We start from the raw sequence: 23,429 nt of genomic DNA, 5'->3' as shown, positions 1-23,429 counted from the left end.
GGAAAATGGAAATTATGTATGTTTCTGGAAGCAGAAGCAGTTTGAGGAATAAGAGATGAGTCATCCTCAAAAGAGCCACAGAAACATAGACTCCATGGGACCAGATGCACTAAATATCATGGAATCAAGTGAATCAGGGAGGGAAGGAAAACTTCATCAAGTCTAGTTAAAGATTAAAGGATACATTTTACATGGAAGAGAGAAAGAATTTAGTCAATGAATTCATGAGGGGGAGAGGAAGAAGAAACAGTTCTGTATGCTGAAGAACAGAAAATTTGGCAGAAAAAATGAAAAATTGTTTTTGAAGAATTTGAGTCTGAAAGCAGCTGACACCCTGCTGTTCAATCCTTCTGCAGGTGCCACCAGACAAAATTCCAAGGAGCACAGCTGTAGGTAGCAGTTACTTGTATTGACCCAGAAGCTTATTTGTACCATCTGCTACAGAAATATCAGTCAAGGGGAGCAAGGTAGACACCTGGGGGTGTCCACACAGAGAGATCACTTAGAACAGGAAAGAAACTTCAGCAGGGGAAAAGAAATCTGTAAAAAATGGATCATTTATGCTGTCAAAAGGAGTAAAGCTTTTGAGGAGGATCATCAGCTTGCCCAGGAGCAGCCAGCCTGAATTTTAGTGAACATCCTGAACAACCCTGCAGTCAGGTTGCCCCCCCCATTTTGACACTTAAGTATCTGACAAGTGGCCTGATTTTCAAGCTAACAGCAGTTTTTCAGGGCTTTCAGTAGCACAAATAGTTGGTGAAAAGTACAAGCAGTATACATCCCCTAAATAAACTATCCATCCAATAGAACAGGCCCTACAATGCCTGAAATTAGGACAAGTCCTTCTTCAAAAATTCCCAGCAGGAATGGTAGGCTTCAGCTGTCTATCTCTAATGCAAAATGCAGCTGTCACCCACAAAATGTAACTTGCACAGGCTTGGTCAGAGCGGGAGCTCCAGTTTGGAAGCCTCTGGGTAAGGCTGATCTCACACAATCTGTCCTGGGATGGGGCAAACCAGGCCTGGGAAGTTCCAGCTGAGAATCCCTGGAGAAATGAGGGCAGAGAGAGTCCAGACAGCAGACACGAGAGAGAAGAGAAGGAAACAGCTGGAAGGATAACTTTTTAAAGAAGGGAATCTTCACTCTAAGGAAAGACTTTGGGATTTCAAAGTGTTTTGCTTAAGTAATACATTACATTCCCATACAGGTTTGGGAGAAGGATAAGTAGTTCCCCAAAAAGGACCAAAAGTAACAGGGTATTTTAGTATAGGAAGAAACGTGTCCTGTGTTCACCCTAAATAATAGCAGGAGAGATGTTCCTTGAAACAGCCCCTGGAGTACATATACTTAAATCCACTAAGGTAATTTCTCCCTTCAAAACAAAACATAAAAAGCCAATATTGATAAATTATTATTATTGTATTATTAACAAATATAACCATGTTACTATCAAGCCTAAGTGTTTAGAAAATATTACTAGAGTTAGCACATTCCTGTCACCCAGATGAATAATGGTATGAGCAATGAGTCACTTTCATACCTTTGGAGGATTAAGAATGAAAATTTCTCTTTGCCCAAGCAGGCAGAATGGGCTACTTCAGAGAGAAAAGGATGGATGGCACTCAAGTCTAAGTCTGAGATCTTAAGAAAGAAGGACAATACTATTTGCCAGAATATTTACCAAGATTGTCAGAAGCAGGATTAGGCAGCACTGCAAAGGTAACAAGAGACTGTACTGTCTTCAAATTTAAGAAACATTAATTCTGCCCTTTGAAACTATTTCTCATAGGACATTGAAGCTACATTGTAATTTTAAAATAACCATAGAAACCACAGTCAGTCATTTTCCTTTTTGATAACTGTAGAGTGCCGTTGGAAAAAAAAAAAAGAGCAATGTACCACACGTCAGCCTGACATCAGTCAACTCAGTATCACAGTAAGTACAGATCAATAGTTCTCTGTTTCTGAAAGCTTTACAGCGTTCTTTAAAAACCATGGGAAAAAGCTCACCCAGTTTTCAAGCTGACCAAGGCATCTTCGACTCCTTTCTGGTTAAACTTGGTCATGTAAAGGTGCATATCAGGGTAGTTGTTTCGGATATTCCTCTCAGTGCTTCCATTTGGGACAGTTCCAAACCGAAAAGGAGGTGAATAATCATGTGGCCTTTGAAACTAGAGAGAAAGTGGAAAAGCAAAGTGTTTCAGGCATTCAAAATGTGACAAAGGGCAATTTCAGATTGAAAAAGACAGAAGCTGTGTAAATTGCCTCAAATTCCTTCTAGGCAAATGCTGTGGGTTAATTCAGGTCTATTATACCAAAAACTGTCTTCACACTGACTGAATGTAATCTACATCCAAGTAAAACCAACTCCATTTTGCCACTCATATGTGACTCTCTCCCATGCTTTGCACTATGGCAAGACAGCAGAAACTGGAGCAGATCCTCACCTGCCAGCATCCCTCTAGGGAACCCAAACACACTGGTAAATTGAAACCAAAGGAAAAGAGTATTTTGTTGATAGTCACTTCCCACTTCCACCTCAGTTGGGACATTGTGATTCCCCATCAGGAAGATGGGAAAAGGATCATCCACAGTACTCCACAGGGAGCCCAGTTCCCTAGTCCTGGAGGGTATCAGGGATGGCAGGAAGCACTTCCAGGGAGAGACACAGTGAGGGAGTTTCCTTCCTCCACCACGACTGGAGGGGAATAAAAGCTCTTGCAGCTTCCACAAGGGCTCAGCAAGTACATAGCTCAACATGAGAAGGGCTTCTGGAGTTCCCACACCTATAATCCTAGTCCCTGTTCATCCCTACCATTTAAAACTACAAACCATTTCCTTGAGGGCATATAGGTTTATTCTACAATTTTACCCTCACTATTGCATCAGCACAGATGAACCAGCCAGGGGATATCTGCAAAGGAATGGCAATAGCTCAGGGCACATGCAGGTTTCAGACTTGGCAATCCTTCAAATAATGTCACATAAACTTTTTGCTAACAGACCTGAAGATTTTCTATGTGCCTTTTCAATACCTTCCTTTAAAACCCAAGGGACACTTTAGGATTAAAATGTCTCTTTAAGAAACAAATGCAAAAGGGCACTCGCATTAGAGGAACTATTGGCTAATGAGGAAATTGAATTGAGCATTGATAAAAGCAGTCACCCATAAATTCCACAGTAAAATGCACTCTGTTTTTACTGCTGAAGTTAGAAGAGCAATCTATATATCCTGCGCTGCAAGAGATGACTAATATTTATACAGCTGCTGATTCCTTTGGGGTTCCATAGGAAATTTCTTTTTAACATTTGGTCTCAGAGCATCAAGAATTCCCAAGATCCAGTGCCAGTTTGCAAACAGAATACAAATGGGTTTATACAAAAACTGGGAGTATTTTCAATTCCATCAAACCTTGACTGTGAAATTACTGCTGCAACACCATTTTCTTGTTACAGAACTACAATTAAATGCTCCATTTTAATTAAGCATATTTTGACAAAGCATAAAGGAATGAACTCTATTTTTCTCTATTTGTTTAGCTAACAGATGTCTTACTTTCCTCATTTTCCCTTTTCACAGCTTTACTGTTTAAATTATAACTTTGCTACTACTTTTACACATAGTAATTGACCCATGCACCAAAATTACACTGTACACTACTCATGGTTCTCAGTCTAATTTGCTATCTCCCTTTCTGAGTTTATTATGCAGCACTGAAACAAACCCTGCTTTTAAATATATGTCCAGAGATTCTACTGATATAAATGTAGCTTGCTATCAACTTTATTTAAATCTACAGATAATGTATCTCTGATGTATTGAGATGGCTTCTAGTATCTCCTAAATTTGCCAGTCAATAGAACTGGAAAAAATAATTAAAGAAACACTGTAGATTTCAGGACCTGTAAGACTTGATGCTCCTTATATCACTGGAATTAATTTTTTGGAAATTCAGCTGTGGTAAGCATTCTGCAAGCTCAGTTCCTAGTATGGCAGGTGAACTGAGGGAATGGCAGGGGAACTGGGAGAACAGGGACAGTATGATGGAGTATTCTGGTAATTTCAAAATGGAGTTTGGTTTTAAATAGTCTCACTTTTCAAGAACGTTCATATGAATCTAGGATGTTTGGAGGCATTTCCTCTCATAGGAATAGTAGAAATTAACACATCTGTTCAAATTTAACATTCATGGAAGACAAAAATATTTTTGCAGAAGAGAGGGATGAATAAAAAGCCCAAGTTCATTCAAAAGTCAGAGAGTTAAAAATCAGATGAATAGTTCCATACCCCATCTACAGACTGGAATTTTTGGCACCAACCAACAAATTTTAATACCCACAAGGAGATTATCTTTTGAAACCATCATCTGCTACTACTGCCTGCTCACAGACTACTTGTAAAGAAGAAAGAAAGGTTTAAATCTTTTTACTAACACTGCACTCATATCTGAGGTGAATAAAGTTTTCATGAATTATATTAAACTTATATTCCATGAACTGCCATGTCCTGGAGAAGTACACAGGACAGTCACTGTCTGTGACTGCAGCAAAGATCTACATGGCAGACAAGAGATAAGGAAAAAAAAAAAAGATCAAGGCCCTACATGCATTCATTTTCCCTGAAGTCCCATGATGAGAAACAAAATATGTCATGTCTGCTAGGAAACCATTTTCTTCCTAGACATTTCATGAAATGCTAATCTTTTAAATCATGGACAAAATTCTTGAATTGAATGTACAAGCCCCTTGTTTGAGCCATAGTTGTGGACAGATCTACTGTTATTCTGAAGAGTAACCAATTCGTTCTTGTCTCCCCCTGCTCTACCACCTGACAGAGCTGTAGCACATGGCAACAGAACTCCAGTCTTCTGCTTTTATTTTATTTTTCTATATGCCTCAATAAAACTGGCAATTCCATTAAGTCAGCAAAGTGCTCTTTCAGAAATATTAAATATTGACTTCATTTAAAGATTTACTTGCTTGCCTTAAAAGGCTGGTGTTGAGAGCAGCTGTTTGTTATTGTTCTGGAGTTTCTTAAGGAACCGTGGGAAACATTACAAATATAGTAGAAAACAGTAAATAATCTCCTGCTGATAGCAGGAATTACAACTCGTTTGAAGTGACAGAAGAACACCCATATTTGAACACTTTCCTTTCTTTTTTTACCAGATGGGAACCTGACATTCTGACTTCTGATCCTACAAAGATACAGCCATCAGTCCTTCATCATTCCAAGGCTGTTGTTATAATCATCAGTTACTGCAATGCAGCAGTAGCTGTGCCTGCCCACCCTCAGGAAGCACGGGAAGGGTTTGATATTGGACAGTGGTGAGAGGGGCTGGGGTCAGAGGCTCTCCCTCACTGCCTACCAGCCACGCTGCCTTTAGCTCTCTGCTGCTCTGCTGTCACACAGACACGTCACAGTCACGGCACAACCTGTGCCATCCTAGGGCACAGGAACAGAAAGCCAAGGCTACAAGAATACTGTGAATCTTGCAAAAATAAGGAACCTGTACGTGGTATCATTAAGGTTTCCTGTTAAGGTTGATGAGAAGCTCCTGGACCATGTGTACGTGAGGTAATTCTTAAGTGTGGCAGAATCCCAGCAGATTAACACTTTGCAAGACAATTCTGTGCACTGCTACCTACCCTCCTTTAGCAAATATTTCTCTCTTTCATTGCATGAAATAGGCACAAATGGTCTCAAAAGTAACAAAGGCCAACAATGTCGGCTTTGCTGGATACTTTGGACTCATTTTCTGTACCTTTTTATGAAGACAAAGCTTTTAAACACCTATTACATATACAAGAATGTCAAAATATAATTTTCCTCTCATTTGCTGAATCATTTGAGTTTATGAACACCCACCCTTCCTAACTCCAGTACATGCTGTGCCATGTATTTCTGGCTGACACTCCGAGGACATGGCATTCAGAAATTCATTAGCAACATTTCAAAGGACAAGGAAACTATAAAGAGGTCTTAAAGCACCAAGGGGTAAATAACACATTATCATCATGTGTCAGCAAACCTGGTGAACCAGCTCATACAGTGCAACACATTTCCTGAATGGGACAATATTGAATGCTGAGGGTCAGGGATGGCTGCTCAGAGAGAGCAGTCAATCACATGTGGAAACCCCAGTATCTCTAACTGGGAATACTTTACTGTATTGGCAGTACAGCACTGACAGAAGAGCTTGACTCTTCAGATGTGGCAGTGGAAAAAGTGGGAGAGAAGAAGAACAAACTGATTTCCCAGCCCAGAAGTGGGTTTTGGGTTTTTTAAATTTTTTTAAAATAAATTAGTGAACTTTTAGGTATTAGTTATTCAAAATTGATTATACCCACATTTTTGGCCCTTGCCTGCAACTGCTTTGCTTCCTGCAAGGGTCAGAGTTCTCTACTGAACAGTAAAATCCTGTAAATTCCTGATCTGTTCTCCTATTAACAACATTGTAGCAACATGGCAAAGAGAGGAGAAAAATAATTGAACATCAGTCAGATTACATTCCCATTAATTGTCCCCAATTATTTGATTTTTTAAAATCCAAGAAACCTCAGTATTGTGGAGGAGGCAAAACCTATGTATGACAATAAGAATATTCCGAAATAGTCCATTGCTTTTCTGGACTTCTAACTTGTTTAATTTAATCAGAAAAGGCATGGCTCCCCTGACTTATCTCCATGTGCTACAGGCAAAGTTTGAAGAACTGAAAAATAGAAACAAAGGTGGCAGATCAAATAAATGATCAGCAGACCACACAAGAACAGATGGTATTTTCTGATTCAAGTATTTTTCTATTTTTATTTTGCTTTTTGTGGAAATAAAAGCCTACTTAGCAGTCAGAATAGAAAAATGACAAAACTAAGGAAGTTATTAGCCAAAAGCTACAGAATGAGTGCTGACATTTCCCAGCCCCGTGGCAAAGAGCCAGCAAGGAGGGGAAGGTGAGGGTGCACTGTCAGACCTGAGCCCCACTGCTGTCCCAGGTGCAAGGCAAATCCTGCCAAAACCCAGAGGCCCTGGAAAATGCTCTGTTCTTTCTCACAAACAGGAGAAAGATGTTTCTCAAATCTCCTTTCATTTATCCCCAAGAGAGAATGCCATTTATCTGTCTCTTCTAAGAATATTATCTTAAAAGACAGGTATATTTAACAATCTTCATGCTCTTTCAAAGGTTGTGTGACACAATTTAATGAAAACAAAACTATTATCATTTTTTGTTTCTTTTTATCTTTCTTCTAGCCATGCTTGCTTTGATATACCAATCAATCAAAGGCTGGTCATAAAAAGCAGTTAAAACAAAAAAACAGACAAGACTGAGATGTTGCCTTTTTGGTTTGGTTTTCTTTTTTTTTTTTTTTTAATAATGATTTCCTTTATTTTCTGTCCTTTGAAAAAACCCCTTGTTGTCCCCTGGGCTATACTGCATTTAAATATTTCTTCTGAATGTCAATATTTAGTTTCATTTTCAAACAACTGGGCATAGACTTGACAAAAGCATACCCTTCAAGTATCTTGTGCATATCCATCACAATAATTTTGCAAATGGACTTTTTTTCTATTAATATATTACTAATATCCAACACAATTTTTCAAGCTTTTTATATTGGTAAGGCATTCTTTTTAGCCAAACAGTAATTGATTTCTATCACAAAATAAAGGTAATTTTCAGTTAATGCAGCCACTTTGGAACAGGCAACTCAGAGATTTTGAAAACAGACTCATATTTTATGCTTTGGGTCTTAGGTTTGTTAGTAAAGGTTTGCACTTGCACTCAGAAGGAAATAATCCAGTTTTAGCTCATTATCTTGCTCACAGTTTTTAACATGAAGTACAAATTTCTAGAAGGATTATGGAGAATGGACACTGACCTCTTTTGAGCTGAAGACCTACCTTTTTATCACTCAGTCCAGTCACTTGGTCAACAAATTCCTCTTGAATCATAAAGGCAGCTAAGTTGGCAGTATAACTGGCCAGGAAAATGACAGCAAAGAAAGCCCAGACCGACACCATGATTTTACTCGTCGTCCCCTTGGGGTTTTGCACAGGCACAGAGTTGTTGAAGACCAAGCCCCACAGTAACCACACTGCCTTTCCAATGGTAAAGGATGGTCCATGGGGATCTGCAATTGCAAAGAGCAGTTAGTTTAGCTGCAGTTAAATTAAACCTTGCCAGTATACCCTGCAGGGACAACCCATGAGTCCCAGAGACATGGTTAGAAAGTATTTCAGTACATATTCACTGTACTCCCAACGTAATCACAGGATTTAGCATAGGTACCCTCCATTGCAATGACAACAATTTCCACATTTTTAAAACATAATTCAACATTTTTCTAAGTAGCATATAGTTCAAAATTTTTGAAATGAAAATGGAAAGGATAGGTTTGGAGGAGAAGCAGACTGGTATGTCTCCTGCAGGAAGAAATGTGCCACAGTACTGCCCTGTCAGTCTGACATGTGAAATGGAAAACTGGAGGTTTAAGTCTTAATGACTCAATTCTAGTACTTTTCTTACCCAAATTATTTTTATCATCTCCAGTCTTCCAACATTATGCTTTTTGAACATTATGTAAGCATATTTAAGATCAAAGTGTGTGAATGTGTCACCTACTTTTAAGCACCTTTGTACTCAGAGAATGAATCAGAAAGACAGCACAAAGGAGCTACCTGTATAGACATGGAATTTAGAGCAAGCCAGACTCTGGCTGCCTCACATGTTCAGAGTCAGTTCTGTGGCTCCAAATGTGTTGACATTACAGGTAAAATTCTGTACCAGCTAATCCATTCTGTAATTTCTGTTATTTCTATTTTCAGTCATCTTTTAATTCATCCCAAGATGGAAGTGGCCAGCATGCTGCCCCCAGGCTCACACAGGGCCAGAACTGGATTAGCAATGTCATTATCCACTCCAAAGGCCTCATTTGTAAAGCCCTGTGAGAATCAAGGGCAGTTTATTCTCACCCAGCTCTAGGTAAGTGCAATGCAATCACACATTGCTCATCATCCAGACTCCCTGTACCCTCAATGGAGAGAAACAGGCCTCCCCTGACTGTGACTCATTTGGCCTACTTATAATTATCCCTTTTTCAGTTTAAGTGCAATTTAGTCAATAAGCTCTGATGGAGAATCTGTAACTTTACCTCCTCCCCTGCCCTGCCCCTTTATCCAAGGGGATGCACATTACAAATATAGATTTGCCTATTAATTTAACTATAATTTATTTTAATAATAATTCAATGATTCTTAAAATAATAAAACCCTAAGTGGGTATACTTAGTGCATGTTCTCATTTCAGTAGAAATACTCTCTAGTATAGTGTGAATATTTACAATGCAGTCAAGCTCTACATCTTAGATTATGCTCCTATTCTGCAGCAGCACTAGGAAAAAAGAGTGCAGTAAAATAAACACAATGGAGCTGACTTTTGGTTTATGAAACTGCCTTCCAGACATATTTAGGACTCAGCTGATACCAGGATAATATGTATTTTTCTGAGCAACAGTGTTACAGAAATTATATGCCAAGGGAGCAATCTAAAGTTCTGTTTATGCCACTGGAGATTGTATTACCACAGAGCTTCATCCTGCAAAAGATGCCTAGGGAAATGAGAAAAGACAAATAATTTTCTTATTTAAAAATTATTCCAGGTTTGAAATTGATGGCAGCTGGATTTGTGATGAGTCTTTAGAGCTAAATTGGGATGGTCTAGTGCCATAACATGTCTTTGTAGCTATAAGTACATTAAATAAACAATTCAGGGATATGAGGTGGGACAGAAAAGAACAGCCAAGTCCCTGAATCCCCAGTGTCTATATTCACCTTTGATTTCCCCTCTTTTAACACAGTGTTGACTTCAGAGAGAGGTTGCACATTTACTATCTTATTAAAATGATAACATCATCTGAACATTACAATAATCCACTTTTTCAGGGAGAAAGCCAGCCATTACCTAGAAGAAATCATTTGCTTTTAATAGTGCCCAGAACTGTGTTCACCAAGCTGGAAGATCTCTTGTTATAAAACAAGGCAAGAATGATTCAGAAATTTTTAAAAAGGCTGCACTCTCAAATGTCAGTTACGAAATGGGAGGATGAGGGCATAGTGAGACATGGAATCCTCACCCTTGAGTCAAAGTGCAGCTTTCACTGAGAAAGAGTTAATAAAGAGCTTGCCTGTTTTGAAAATGAAGTTTCTATAACCAAGGATGCTACACAGAAAGGAATGATGCCCTTCTGCCAGGGGCCTCATTTCAAGGCTAAGAGTTCATCTGACTTTTTACAGGAACTATACAAAGCTACCAAACCACTACACTGCTATTTTTCAAATTGTCCACCAGACCACAGGATTTGAGGTAACTTTCTCTGAACTGGACAGGAATTCATAACAGTCAGGAGCAGAACATATTTCACTGCTTTTTTAAGCTGACACTTTACAGCTGATGCCATGTACTAACCAAACACTGCCTGAATAAAACTCTCTGATACCACTTACCCTTCCCTATGTCTTTATTCCATTGAATTGGAATTATAAACATGAACATATATGCCTTTGAGAAATCATACTTTAAAGGAAGAACATAAACAGTTTCATAAGAAATTTCACTGTTTTATTCTTACGTGATGTTTATTTGAAAAGATGGAGGGGCAGGGACAGGAAACACATGATTTTTCTACAGCCATGGGGTTGTGTAAAATGAAAATCTTACCTCTCCCTTGTGCTAAGTTCCTGTTGTATCCCACAGGACTAAAGTACTCAAATATAAAGACAGCCATGGCGGACACGATGAGAAGCATCACAAACATCATCACCCAGACTGAAGCACTAAAAGGCTCTGCAGCAAAACAGACAGGAGAAACAGAAATACAGTTCATTAAACCAGTCACAGCACAAGAATTCTAATGTCCTCGCCTAGGCAAGCCCAGCAGCTTCCTCCACGTTACCTTTTTCCAACAAAAATGCAAGCAAATAACTAAGGAGCAATATATAATGAACTGCTGTTAGTATATATAGACAAAACCCATAAAGTCAAAAGCTTAAATGTAAGTTGCAATTCAAAACAAAAGGCTGCACACTTTTCTTTGACACTGAGTGGCACATAATTGGTTTGACTCGCTGCTTATTCAGTCCACAATCAGGCTGCTGTGCCTATTCATCCTCTGCTATACAAATTTATCAACAGAATGGTCCAACCACTATGACTGCATTTCTGCAAAGCAAAAGCAATTAAGCATATGTTTAATACATTTGGTAATTCAGTGAAGCAGACGTCTTGTTTTCTATCCAACAAAAAGTGTCAGAGGAGGAAAGATAAATACTTGCATTCAAACTAAATGCTTTTGTTTCAGGATTCTTTTCTCTCTATGTTTACTTTCATCTACCTGCAATGAAGATGATGTATTTATCAATTGTAAACACATCCTTTTGAATGTCTCATTCTCATCTGGGAGCAAATTACTGAAATCAAAAGGGTTTATGGAAAATTGAATGTCAGTTTGAAAGACAGAAGAACCATAATTAAGTAAAAGAAGTAGGTTGGAGAATAAAACTAAAATCAGTTTCAAATACCAGACTAAGCACCAACATATATCAATATCAAATATCATCTTCCCCAACCACAGATTCTCTGTCATTTCAGGAGTCCCTGTGGTAGCTGCCATGGTACAAGGGTATCTCTAAGATTAGCATGGCAAAGTAACATCTCCTTATCAGGCCAACTTATTTGGGGCACTTTACAGCATAACTTGTGCAAATAAAGCAAGTGTGAGCGAGCTCTGAAGTGTGAGAAAACAAATCTTAGTATACTATTTCTAATTGAGACAGAATCAAGACACACTTGGAACTACAAAAACTTAGTGTGTTCAAATGCCTTACCTGTTTTTAAAAGCCCAAGAAGTTCCTCTCTTGTAGCTTTTTCATTCGTTGAATTTAAGATTAAAGTCACTGAAATTTCTTCCCTCGTTGCAGGAAAGGACTGAGTGAGAGCTGAGGTGTGCTAAGCCCAACAGCCCAATCTGAGCCTTCCCCAAACTCAGATGGTTCACCCAGAACAGAATGAAATGTAATAATTTGTGCCCAAGCATAGAAAACTCATGGCATCTTTTGTCTTTGTTATGATTTCTTCAGAAATTTGGAACTCAGACAAGACCAAATAAAAAATATCCCCACTGGTGATTTTGGATGGTAACTAAAAAGGCAAAGCAGGGACATTTTAAACCAAACTGCTTTCCTCCTGCAAAGGGGCAGTATTTTTTCAACTAATTATTTTATTTTTAAGACAGGGTAGGAAGTTCTTTCAAGTACTATAGTTATTTTTTTGGGAGAGAATGAAAAGTTAGGAAAATACCAGAATTTGTAAAAGGTGGAGAAAGATCTATGTAGATGCAGCCAGGGAAAGGACATTTTGTAGCCAAATACAGTCTAAAAAATATTTTCTGAATTCAGTTATTAACTGGATTAAATTGGAATTCATGTAGAACTACCATAAAATTTTGACAGCATTCTCACAGAAGAAAGCAAGGCTGATAAAACCCTTATCAAAAGCAACAGTGTAGAAACACCAATGGTAATTTGTGAAAATCGAAGTAAGGCAGAGGGCAAAACAAGCCAATGTACAAAAGTGAGCTATAAACAGGAGTTTAAGCAGAATTCTCTTTAATAATTTAAGGAATCTGGTAATGAGGTGGAGAATTAATGGAAGCAATAGGAAAACAAAAAGCTATTTGGAATAGCAAGCAGTAAGATTGAACAAGTACAAAATCAACTGAATAACAAAGTCGATCTTCCTGTCATATCAGAGATCCAATTACACTTTCAGCTCTGTGCTTTGATTCTCAAAGGACAGAAAGGGAACTTCCCTCAGGCAAGCAGCAGGTTTTAAAGCAATTTTCAGCAAAGCTATAATATGGCAGAAAAATACTAATATATGACTTGTCAGTGTACATTTCAAATGACTGACAACAGAGAATATCAAGCAAGGAAAAAGATGTCTTTGAGTCTTACCTCCCACCACCAAAACCGATACTTAAGGAATACATTAAATAAAGAGAGCCATAGATTTTCTATTCCATCAATGCCTCCAGAAAAGAAAACTGACCTCACCTATGAACTCTCCCTTTGAAAAATATAGAAATGGAGATTTGAGGTTTCCCTTTTTTATTTGGTTGTTTAAATGAAGTTGTACCAAAATTCCACAGAATCATTAAAAAATATATTTGTAGATCTAGTATATATGATTTCTAGTACAATGTGAAAATGTTTTAATGTGGATAAAATTCACATTTGAAGGAGGCACATCAGAATCAGAACACAGCAGATAACGAGGAAGAGGCTGTCACAGCCCATCAGTTACTCAGATCTGTTGGACACAACAACTGACTGGAAGAATCTAGTCACGAAAAATCCTGTACTTGTCCACATTCATAGAAACAATTCACAAACACAGATATTTCAGGAACGCTAATCAAGTGCTATTCTTTAAAAATTATATTGTATTTGACAGATTTTTTAAAAACCTTCTAAAGGAATTACATAAGACGACTCTATTCTCAGACATTCATTTAATTGAAACAAAATCAGTCTGTGAATAAATTCAGTTATCTGCCTGATAGTATTTTGCAAGGCAAAACATTTTACTACTACGCACACCTCATCAAAATACACAGTCAATTCCAGCAAACTGGCAGCTTCATGTACGCCTGAAAAAAACAGCATACTTCTGAGAGCACAGACTTGATTTATTGGTGCAGTAAATCAGATTTCTTCAAAAGTAAAGCTATTTTAGAGAGCTTTATGAGAAGGGGTTATTTTTGTTTCTTTTGTATTATATGCACCTCCAACTAAACCAATAACATTAAATTCATTTTAGAAATGTAGTAACTCTGTTGCTTGTGAAAAATGCAAAAGCAGCTTCTCTTTTGACGGTGGCTGTAAACAGGTTTTAAGAAATAAGTAAAAAATCAGCTGCACTTGCCCTTTAGAAAACACCCCAATACTTATTTCCAATGGTCATTTCAACATGCTGCAACTGCAATTTAAAAAATGAGCTTTACAACTCAATGACTCAAAGAAATGAAAAGATACTCTCTGAGTATTTTCATTACAAGTACAGTTTCTTGCAATTTCACTTTAAAGTCTTTCATTCATATCAAACACCAACAAAATCTGCTTAGATACCACCACTTTTGGGAAATTATTTGATTACTCACTGTGTTATATTTACTTGCATCATCTCTGTAATGTGCTTTTATGCAACAGATATGAGAAATAAGCTCTGTGTTTTAATGATGATTCTTGCGTAAGAAAATTCAATTATTTGCCTGCTTGTATCTGATACTACACCACTAATCTGCTCTTCAATGTCTATGAGCAACTTCAGGGGGAGTGAAGAACTTCCACTTAGCAATTTAGAACTGGCCTCACTGTTGACCCAATGGACTTAAACATTCTAAACTGTGCCCTAAGATATCTGGAATATACTGATTTTTTATTTTTCCACTTAATCATTTTAGTGTCACTATTCCTGTACAAGCTATCTTTAAAAATAGTGGACTCAAATACATTAGGAAGAACATAACAGCATTCTAGGCACTTTTGAACCACCTCATGGCTCATTCTCTTTTCAGCTTCAGTAAGTTCAGGCCCAATTGTGAAGGAGACTATAAATACTAAAACAGGAGAGGGAAGTAACAAAAGGAAAAATGCACAACTGAAACAAGAACCATGCAAGGAAAGAAGCCCAGAGTCTTTGTTGCTATATCCCACCTCCTCTCTGCTCAGCCTTTCATTTCTTTGCCGTACCTCCACTGTTCAGCTGCATCAATGGAGAAAACACTCAGCTCACCAGAACAGCAGTGTGGTGTTCAGAAGCCAGAGGTAACTGTTATCAAACTAGCCTTAAATTACATCTAAAGATAAGGAAGTTGCTCTTCAACTCTACCAGGGTTTTTTCAATTGTTTTGTGAATATTAAAAAGATTTTAAACAAGTTATGATGGGCTAAACAAGCATAAATTAGTTTGTAGGGAAGCAGGGTTGAGGATGTAATTTTCCTAACTGAAGATTTTAGGGGATTCTTTTTCACATTGAAATCACTATCATTGATTTTCACTTTCAGCATTCGAAAACAACAGCACTGTCTCCATTTGCTAATGATCCTATTAATCAGCACATCAACACAGCACAAACTTCCTAATGTAAAATTCAAAACTTAGCAGAAATGTGTTCATGTACTACATATCTTAACAAACAATTAAATCTACCAAACTCTACAGAAATGCAATTAAGTTAATTGGATAGGCTGGAGACTCGTACCTAGAAAAGCAGATGGTGAAACTGTGCCGTTGCTCCGTGACACCATGACACTGATCCCAGTCTCAACGAATGGCACCGAAAAGTCAACGACTTCCGAGCGCTCCTCATTGATGGTGAGAGAGCCCACAGCCATCACTGCCCGGTGATACACCACCTGATCCACAGGGAGAACACACCACCAATGTCACTCAGCGGAGATACCTCATTCCTCCAAAAGAGCTCAGCCAGACATCGCTGAGTTCTTACTTAAGAGCTCTTTTATCTAGAAGAGAACTTACTTCACCAATCATTCCATTCCACACGTTATTGACTTTTTTGCCGTGCTTCCCATTTGTCACCAAGTACAGGTCATACGTGAACTTGACAGTTTTAGACAACTTCTTCAAGATATCAATGCAGAATCCCTTGCAGCACTTCTTAACATTAGTTCCCTCATTAGTTTTGTTGCTGTCAACAGAAAAGACACATAAATGTTCCTGCTGGGAGAAAGAGAGGCAGCACAACAGCAAGATCCAGCACACTGTGAATCAACCTTTTGCCATACTTGTGAGTGACCATGTTTTTCTGAATCAAGGGAAAAATAACACACAGGATGCTTTTATAGTTACATGGTGTTTGCAGCTCCTGCTAATCACGACAGAATTGCTTGGTGAGACACAGAGAAAACGTTACCCCACATGACATCCTGCTACTCCAGGATCCAGCCCAACACACTGCACTGCTCCATGCAGCCTGCTCTTACTAATCTCTCTCTTAGGATTAGATTAAACTTTTATTACTTTTACTCTCAAGACATCAGACTACATGCCATTTAGTAATTAAAGAACATGTAAGCTATAAAAAGGCACAGCAGTCCACCGTGCTGGAAATGGATGCATCTTCTTAAACTGTACCTTTCCCTGCACTTGGAGGTGGATTTCAGGCCGCCTTTAAGTGCAAGGATGCAAGTTTTCTCTTATCTTTTTTTCTGAAATGTTCATTTTGTGACCTCTAGAACCTTTCAGTATAAGCATCTTCAGAAGGCAAGGCAATATCTTAGAGCCTTTGGAAGAATTAAAAATTAAAATAAAACTAGTTTAGAACTTCACTAAATACAGTTATGTAAAAAAATAGATTTCTCTGGACTTCAGGAAGCATGTACACAACCATTTAGCAGTCTCTGGATATCTTCAGAAACGTGCATCATATTCCCTAACACCTGCTCAGTAAAAATCCTGTTATATTCAGCTCATAAATACACAGATCAAAGCATAGAGAAGGTGAAACACCACTGACAGTGGTGTGAAACTGACAGTGCAGTGAAAACTTTTCCACTGATTTCTAATAACTGCTCCAAAGTTATGGAGCCCTGGAAGAAGGGGACTTTTCTCTTGATGGTAAGTCACAGTGGTCTTTTATGCTGGAGTGGTTTTTCTCTAGCAAATTTCAGCATAAACTTACATTTTCATTAGGAGGCATTTTCAAATTGTTACAGACTAATGAAGGCAGGCGTATCTCAACATAACTGGAAACAATTCAAAGAGGACTCATTAAAATAGTTCCATTTCGGAACGCAATCTTCTTCCATGTGACTGAAAAGGGCTAATTCTCCTTGACTTTGAATTTACTGTAAACTCACTATCTTGTTAATAATTCAATGTGACTTACACGTGTATAACCAGAACCTTTCAACTTTTTAAAAAGGAGGATATGCAAAGAGCATACCATGTGGGAAAAGGGAGGAAGGGAAGGAAGGGAAGGAAGGGAAGGAAGGAAATTAATGAGAAAATAGAGGACTATATTTTGCAGTCAGGATAAAAAGGGAATGCTGTGTATTTACTCACTTAAGTTTGACAAATTTCCGGCATGGCACGGTGTTTTTTTGGCAGCTTTCCATCAGAGGATCCACATCCTCAACAATGACAAAGGGAGCCTCCTCCAGGGTGACAATGCTCAGGTGGTTGTCGTCGGGGTCGCTGTCTGCGAAGGAGCTGTACCTTGGCCACACTGAGTACTTCAGGCTCAGGGAGTTGTTCTCCCACTTCCCCACCTGAAAGGCCAAGATCCACAGGCTGCTGAGAGCTGCTTGCTGGAGTTTGACAAAGGGGATCTGATATTAAACGTGCTGGGACACAGGTACAGGGAATTACATGGCCAGGAGAGTTGTTTTGGGGTTTTGTTGTTAAAATTACTTTAAAATTCATTAGTAATATCATGAAATGAGAAAATGCACAGAGGTAAAGACAAGGTAACATTATTTTAATAGGTAACTGTTTTGTACAGACTGGATGTCATCAGTTAACACAGTCTATCACCTGGCACTGAAATTTGACATTCAGCATTTCTATTTGAGCCAAAACAGCAACCAGATACTCTATTTGTAACCAGGACCCATTAGAAGAAATAAAAAATTACTTGAAAAAGAAAAAACAAAAAAACTCAACCAACCAACACCCATCAACCCCAAACAAAAACCCTAATTCACACTCACATCTGACCAATAACCAAAATACCGTAATGTCATTTCTGTATCTTCCCAAAGAGAAGACTCTTCTGTCCTTATATATTGAAAAGCCATTGTGAAAGCCTTTACCCAGGGTTCCATCAGAGCCAGACCAAACCACATTTTTAGTAAGAATTTTTATTAGAAATAGTTCTCATTAGAAATAACTATTTTATCCTGCTTTAGTAATGCCAGCTGTTGGGTAGGTTTAAGAAAGCAAACCCCAGTGCACATGAAAATTGCCAGCTTATTTACTATTATAAAATATCCCTTCTAAATTAACCCACATTTCCTTCCATTTCCAGATCACCAGAAGGAGGTTTATGACTTAAACATTTTTGAGTCTAGTGTTTTCCTCCTCAGATTGTTTAACTACTTTCTATCCACAAATCTAATTACATGTTTTATCTGATGACAGATAATATAAATGAGCTAGTAATCCACATAATTTATAACCTAATGCATTTTAATAATTCTTGAGTTGCTTAAGCTAAACAAATGACAACATAATCATAAGACTATTAAAATATTTCTTTTGCAAGGAAAATGGTGGGAATTAACAGTACAATAAGAGACTCAGGTCCTTAAAAAAATTTAAAAATTGTCACCTATGTTCTGTCTTCTAACAACTTGAAAGTTAATCACAAAAATTCCCAAAGAACATGATTTATATCCATTTCTATTTAGGGAAGCCTATAAGCACATGACCTTTGCAGTTTCCTTTCCATCCTGTTTATAAGATGTTTCACTGAACTTTAATGTAGGAGGCAGAAATGGCAAATCTCTACTCACTTAAATTAGGAAATTGAAAATATCTCAAGGGGAGTAGAATTCTCACTCAAATCAATGGAAATTGTATGTATGATTACTCTTTATGTACATTTCTAGCACGAAATTCAAGCAAAACACGGTGGACAAAGCCTTTAGGAGAAAAGCTAGTTCAGACACAGGGAAACAATCTATTGTTTCTATAAATAACCCGGTTTAATTGTCAAGGTATGGTGCGTAGTGGCAGTAACAGCAGTGTGTGCTGGTTTACGTGAGCTTACACGGTGTCGTCAGAGCCCCGAGTACAACACGGGACTGGCCATCTGCAATGGGAGGATTCCAGCCAGCCCAGGACCTCAGACAAACAGCAACTGTGCCAAGGAATACGATGGATTTCAGAAGTGGAAAATGTGCCCGACCGTCTGCCTGTTCCAAGCATCAGAAGGAAATGTGATGGCATTTGTGCGGTCAGGACTGGAGCAGTGACAGCCCTGCCTTCCCAAACCACTCGGTGCAGGATGCTGGGAGGAGGCAGATCCTGGTCCCGAGGCACATCCCTCTGCCAGCCACCCCCTGCTCCCGAGGCACATCCCCCTCTGCCAGCCACCCTCTGATCCCCAAGCACATCCCTCTGCCAGCCACCCTCTGATCCCCAAGCACATCTCTCTGCCAGCCACCCCCTGGTCCCGAGGTACATCCCCCTCTGCCAGCCACCCCCTGATCCCGAGGTACATCCCCTCTGCCAGCCACCCCCTGATCCCGAGGCACATCCCCCTCTGCCAGCCACCCCCTGGTCCCGAGGCACATCCCCCTCTGCCAGCCACCCTCTGGTCCCGAGGTACATCCCCCTCTGCCAGCCACCCCCTGGTCCCGAGGCACATCCCTCTGCCAGCCACCCTCTGATCCCCAAGCACATCTCTCTGCCAGCCACCCCCGGCATCTGTGTCCCTGTCACAGGGACCAACAAGAACTATCCCAACGAGGTCGCCTGGCCCTGCCAAAAGCACAGCGACTGCTTTGGTGGTGTTAACAGAAGAACCCTGATATTCTTCCTACTTCAGTGGGAGCAACTCCATTTTACTGTTCTGAGGAGAATATAACCAGACACATTTTTAAACACCTGGATCTGGGGAAATAATTTCTTTTGAGAGTTGCATCTATAAAACTGCTGTGTTGAAGTAATAAACACAGAAGTATGCATTTGTAAACCATTTTTTTAAAAAGAAAAGTCAAGCTGAGGGTAATACTAAGCTAAAAATGCAGATATGCTCCATTACAGAACTGTCCAAAACTGCATGCAGATACATTTATTGTACTGTATAGAAATGCCACAAAATAGAGACTTATGAAAAATTTCTGTCATTCCTAGTTATACTGATGATAATAATATTGCCTTGATCCCAGAGAAATACAGAAGGTGGCCCTCACTTGAAAAAAGGGCAATAGAAATGTTTTTGGGACAGATTGGGTCCCAAACCATAGAAATCCTCATTTATTGCCAAAAGAATGGAAATTACATTAAAAATACAGTTTCAATAGTGAATCAAACCACTGATTCACTATGGTAGCTGCAAAGCTCATCTTCAAGTACAGACATGCAAGGGTACATATAACCATTGTATTTCTTTTGAACTTGCACATTTTTTCCTATTTTCTCCCACTTCACACACAGTCTGAAATATTCTCTTTGGTTTAATCTTTACAAGATGCAGGAAGGAAAGGGGGAAATAGCTGAGAGCATGGAAGAGTTTGTTTGAAGTCAGACTGAATTAGCGGTCACAGGGTGCTCATCTCATCTCATCCACCATTGCCTAAAGCACCTTACATCTGACTCTGGCATATGTGTTTTGACCACCTCATCCAAGCCTCGTTATCTTTGGAAGATTGTGGCCAAGGAGAGCAATAATGAAGAATTTGGTGTGTTTCTGTGTGGCAGCCAAAGGCACACAGACACCTGCACAGTTACACATTGCTGTATCTCAGAGTCCCCCTCCCGCTGCATCCTAAAGCAGTCTCTGAACAATGTAAGGATGATTGGCACAATCCTGTTCACACACCCTCACGGAGGCCATTGAACCTGAGAAAAAGAGCAAGGCCAGATCCTGAGCAGAGCTTCCTTGTGTGCCAATGTTGGCACGGAAAGAGAGTCTGTCACACTGGCATATCTCACCAAAAACAAACAAATACCTCGGTCCTGTCACCCTCCTCCCAGCAGATGGGAACTGCACACAGTACACACTCATCATCCCTTTGTAAGAAAAAATGTTACATGACAACAGGGATAGTAAATGCACTCCCAGGAGTACCCAGCCAAACCTTTGAAAAGAGGAAGATTTTCAGGGATGTTCCTTTTACATTAAACTCACATACATTGCAAAACATACTTTTTGGGCTGTCCCAGTTAAGAAAATAGTGTTGAGCAAATACAAAATCTAACCCATCTTGCTTTATTGAAAAAATATTTACTACTATTTTTTCATTACACTTTTCCACTTAAGAGGAAGAGCTACTATGGAAGATTTAAATCAATAACTAAAAAGCTAAAATAGAGTTTATCAGGTTAGCAATAACAGCTGCAGAACAAAGCACAAGATCAAAACCCTTCCTCCAGACACAGCATCTGCTGTACACCTGCTGCTGCAAACCTTTGTGTCACTTTATGCCTCTGAAGGTCTGTATTTCACAGTGGCACTCTAAATTTAAATGACAAAATATTCCATGTCTTATTTATAAGTGTTTTGCAGTCCTGAATGGTTTGAAGACCTCCATTTAAAGACTTTGAAGTTTTCAAAATTTGCTGCAAAATCTCATATGGGGAATGCAAATGTCCTCCTCTTCCCTCATGGCTGCTGCTGACACCATTAGGAAGGCACCAGTCCTGTGACCAGCAGGGCTCCAAGGAAAACACAGGACCCAGAGAGATTATAAACAAGAGGAAAAAGAAAAGCTACCACCTCCTGCAGCCTCATTTTTCAATACAGAATTATTAATTAGCACTCACCAAATCCTCAGTGGCTGGTACAGTTTTGGTTCTGGGCAACATCCCAGACAACTGTGAAGCTCCTGAGTTCAGACTCATGCCAGAGGAGCCATTTTATGAGTTGATTATGTCATTAGAAAGGATGAGAGCCAAACAAATTGACAGCTCCTTCCTCCACCTCCCAGTGGGAGAAGACTTTCTGTCACCTCTGCACTCAGTGAGGACCGTACAGCGTTCCAGGAATGCCCAGACAGACATAACTTTACCTCCAGAGAGGAAGAGCTGCCCTGAAAGTCTTCCTGTTCTCTAATACATAGGTGTAAAGAACAGGGGCAAAGCACGCCACCTCGGCTTTCCATGGGAGTTGTGATTCCCTTACATCAGCAAAGAGGTGGGATCCATCCTCCTTGGATGATTTAAGAGATGCTGCATAATAATTGGTGCAACTCAAACAATTCAGCACAGTAAAGGTCAAAGGAAAGGCCTTTAGGCTAGGCAAAAGCTCACTGATACAGAAACAATATGCAATTTTCAGCCGACACTAAGTGTCAGGATAGGCATATTTACAGGAAGACTAAATACACAAAACAACAAGGACAGAATACAGGGAATGACAGCCCAACAGATGTTAAAGAGCACACTGCTGCTTCTGCTACAGGCAAAAAGAATATATCACATTACAACACAGAGCTACTGACAAAAGATATCCCAGCAAATAGATGATTAGCTCAGGCAATTTCATCTGTTCTAGTTAAAATATCTGCATTTCCTCACAAGTGTTAGGGAATGTCTACCACGAGACACGAGGATCCCTCAGCTGTCACGACCCTTGCTCAAATCAATTGAGATTTCACAAGAAATTACCCTGAAGCACCTCACTGATTTTTTTATCCCCACAGTACTCTGACAAAAAGCTGTCAGAAATCTGCCCAAGCGCTGGGTCTCTCAGCTCCTGCCCAGTGAAGTCAGCTCCACAGTCAGATCCAGAAGCTGTCTTTTCTGGGCTATGTGATGGTGGAGGTTGGTAGCCAGATGGAGCTCTCTGTGAAGACCTTGGTTCATTTATTCCAGGCAGGAATCATGCACCCTCTGTCCACTCATTCCTACTCAGATACAAATGTGTACAACCCCACACAGAGCTTGTGAATCTGGCATATGCTATTTAATCAGAGCAAAATCAAGTTCTGCATTAAATCCTGCATTAGTAGAAAGTTAAAGATGACAATCTCTATTTAGAATAAACCTGGATGTAACTAATAGTTCTTGCAGTGGTGTTTAATTAGCAATTGTGCCACATAGCAGACAAATTCACCCAGAATACAGACCACCATGATAATTTTATCTGTATCTACCTGGGAACACCAATAAAAATTGTTTTTACCCTGGAACTCATCTTTAGACACTCATCTTTAAATACAGTCCTCCCCACCTTAAAATATGTGATATGCACTGCTAATTAAACTGCCTACTTTTGCCAGTGCTAATCAGATTCTAGTATATGATTTTAATATTGGATTGATTTGGGTTATTTCCACATTTAAAAATATATTAATTAAAAAAAAAAAAAAAAAAAACTAACAGTGTGTGAAGTTGGCAGCTCAGTGAAGTTGATGGGCCAGGTGAGACATCCAGGTCCCACCTCTCTGAGATAACATTAACAGGGGAGCTGCACCTGGGGCTGCTGAACCTCTGAAGGTTGTTGAGCACTAGCAAAGTGATCCTGCAGCACCTTTGGTGATATTTGGGCAACACTGTTAACTCTGGTAAATTTATCAAGTTTCACCTTAACAAGCACATTAAGCTTGTCTTCTTAAAAATCTCTTGCCTGAGAACAGCACCCCCTTTGCCTGTCAAGATCAGCAGCAAGAATATGAATGTTGG

At 39.3% G+C, this 23,429-nt stretch overlaps 1 protein-coding gene across 4 annotated transcripts in view; it reads right to left on the bottom strand.

Moving 5' to 3' along the window:
* Positions 1-23,429, bottom strand: part of GRIN2A (glutamate ionotropic receptor NMDA type subunit 2A) — a 168,161-nt gene that overhangs the window by 38,022 nt on the left and 106,710 nt on the right. For all 4 annotated transcript variants that reach the window (XM_048320666.1, XM_048320668.1, XM_048320669.1 and 1 more), the window contains 6 exons: positions 17,142-17,347; positions 15,597-15,765; positions 15,319-15,472; positions 10,716-10,841; positions 7,901-8,130; positions 2,011-2,171 (listed from right to left, as the gene is read on the bottom strand). In XM_048320666.1, the coding sequence (XP_048176623.1) occupies positions 2,011-2,171; positions 7,901-8,130; positions 10,716-10,841; positions 15,319-15,472; positions 15,597-15,765; positions 17,142-17,347 (1,046 nt within the window). The remainder of the gene's footprint in view (positions 1-2,010; positions 2,172-7,900; positions 8,131-10,715; positions 10,842-15,318; positions 15,473-15,596; positions 15,766-17,141; positions 17,348-23,429) is intronic.

Source organism: Corvus hawaiiensis, chromosome 16 (genome assembly GCF_020740725.1).
Source record: "Corvus hawaiiensis isolate bCorHaw1 chromosome 16, bCorHaw1.pri.cur, whole genome shotgun sequence".
Taxonomy (NCBI): domain Eukaryota; kingdom Metazoa; phylum Chordata; class Aves; order Passeriformes; family Corvidae; genus Corvus; species Corvus hawaiiensis.
This window is presented reverse-complemented; position numbering and strand designations above follow the sequence as displayed.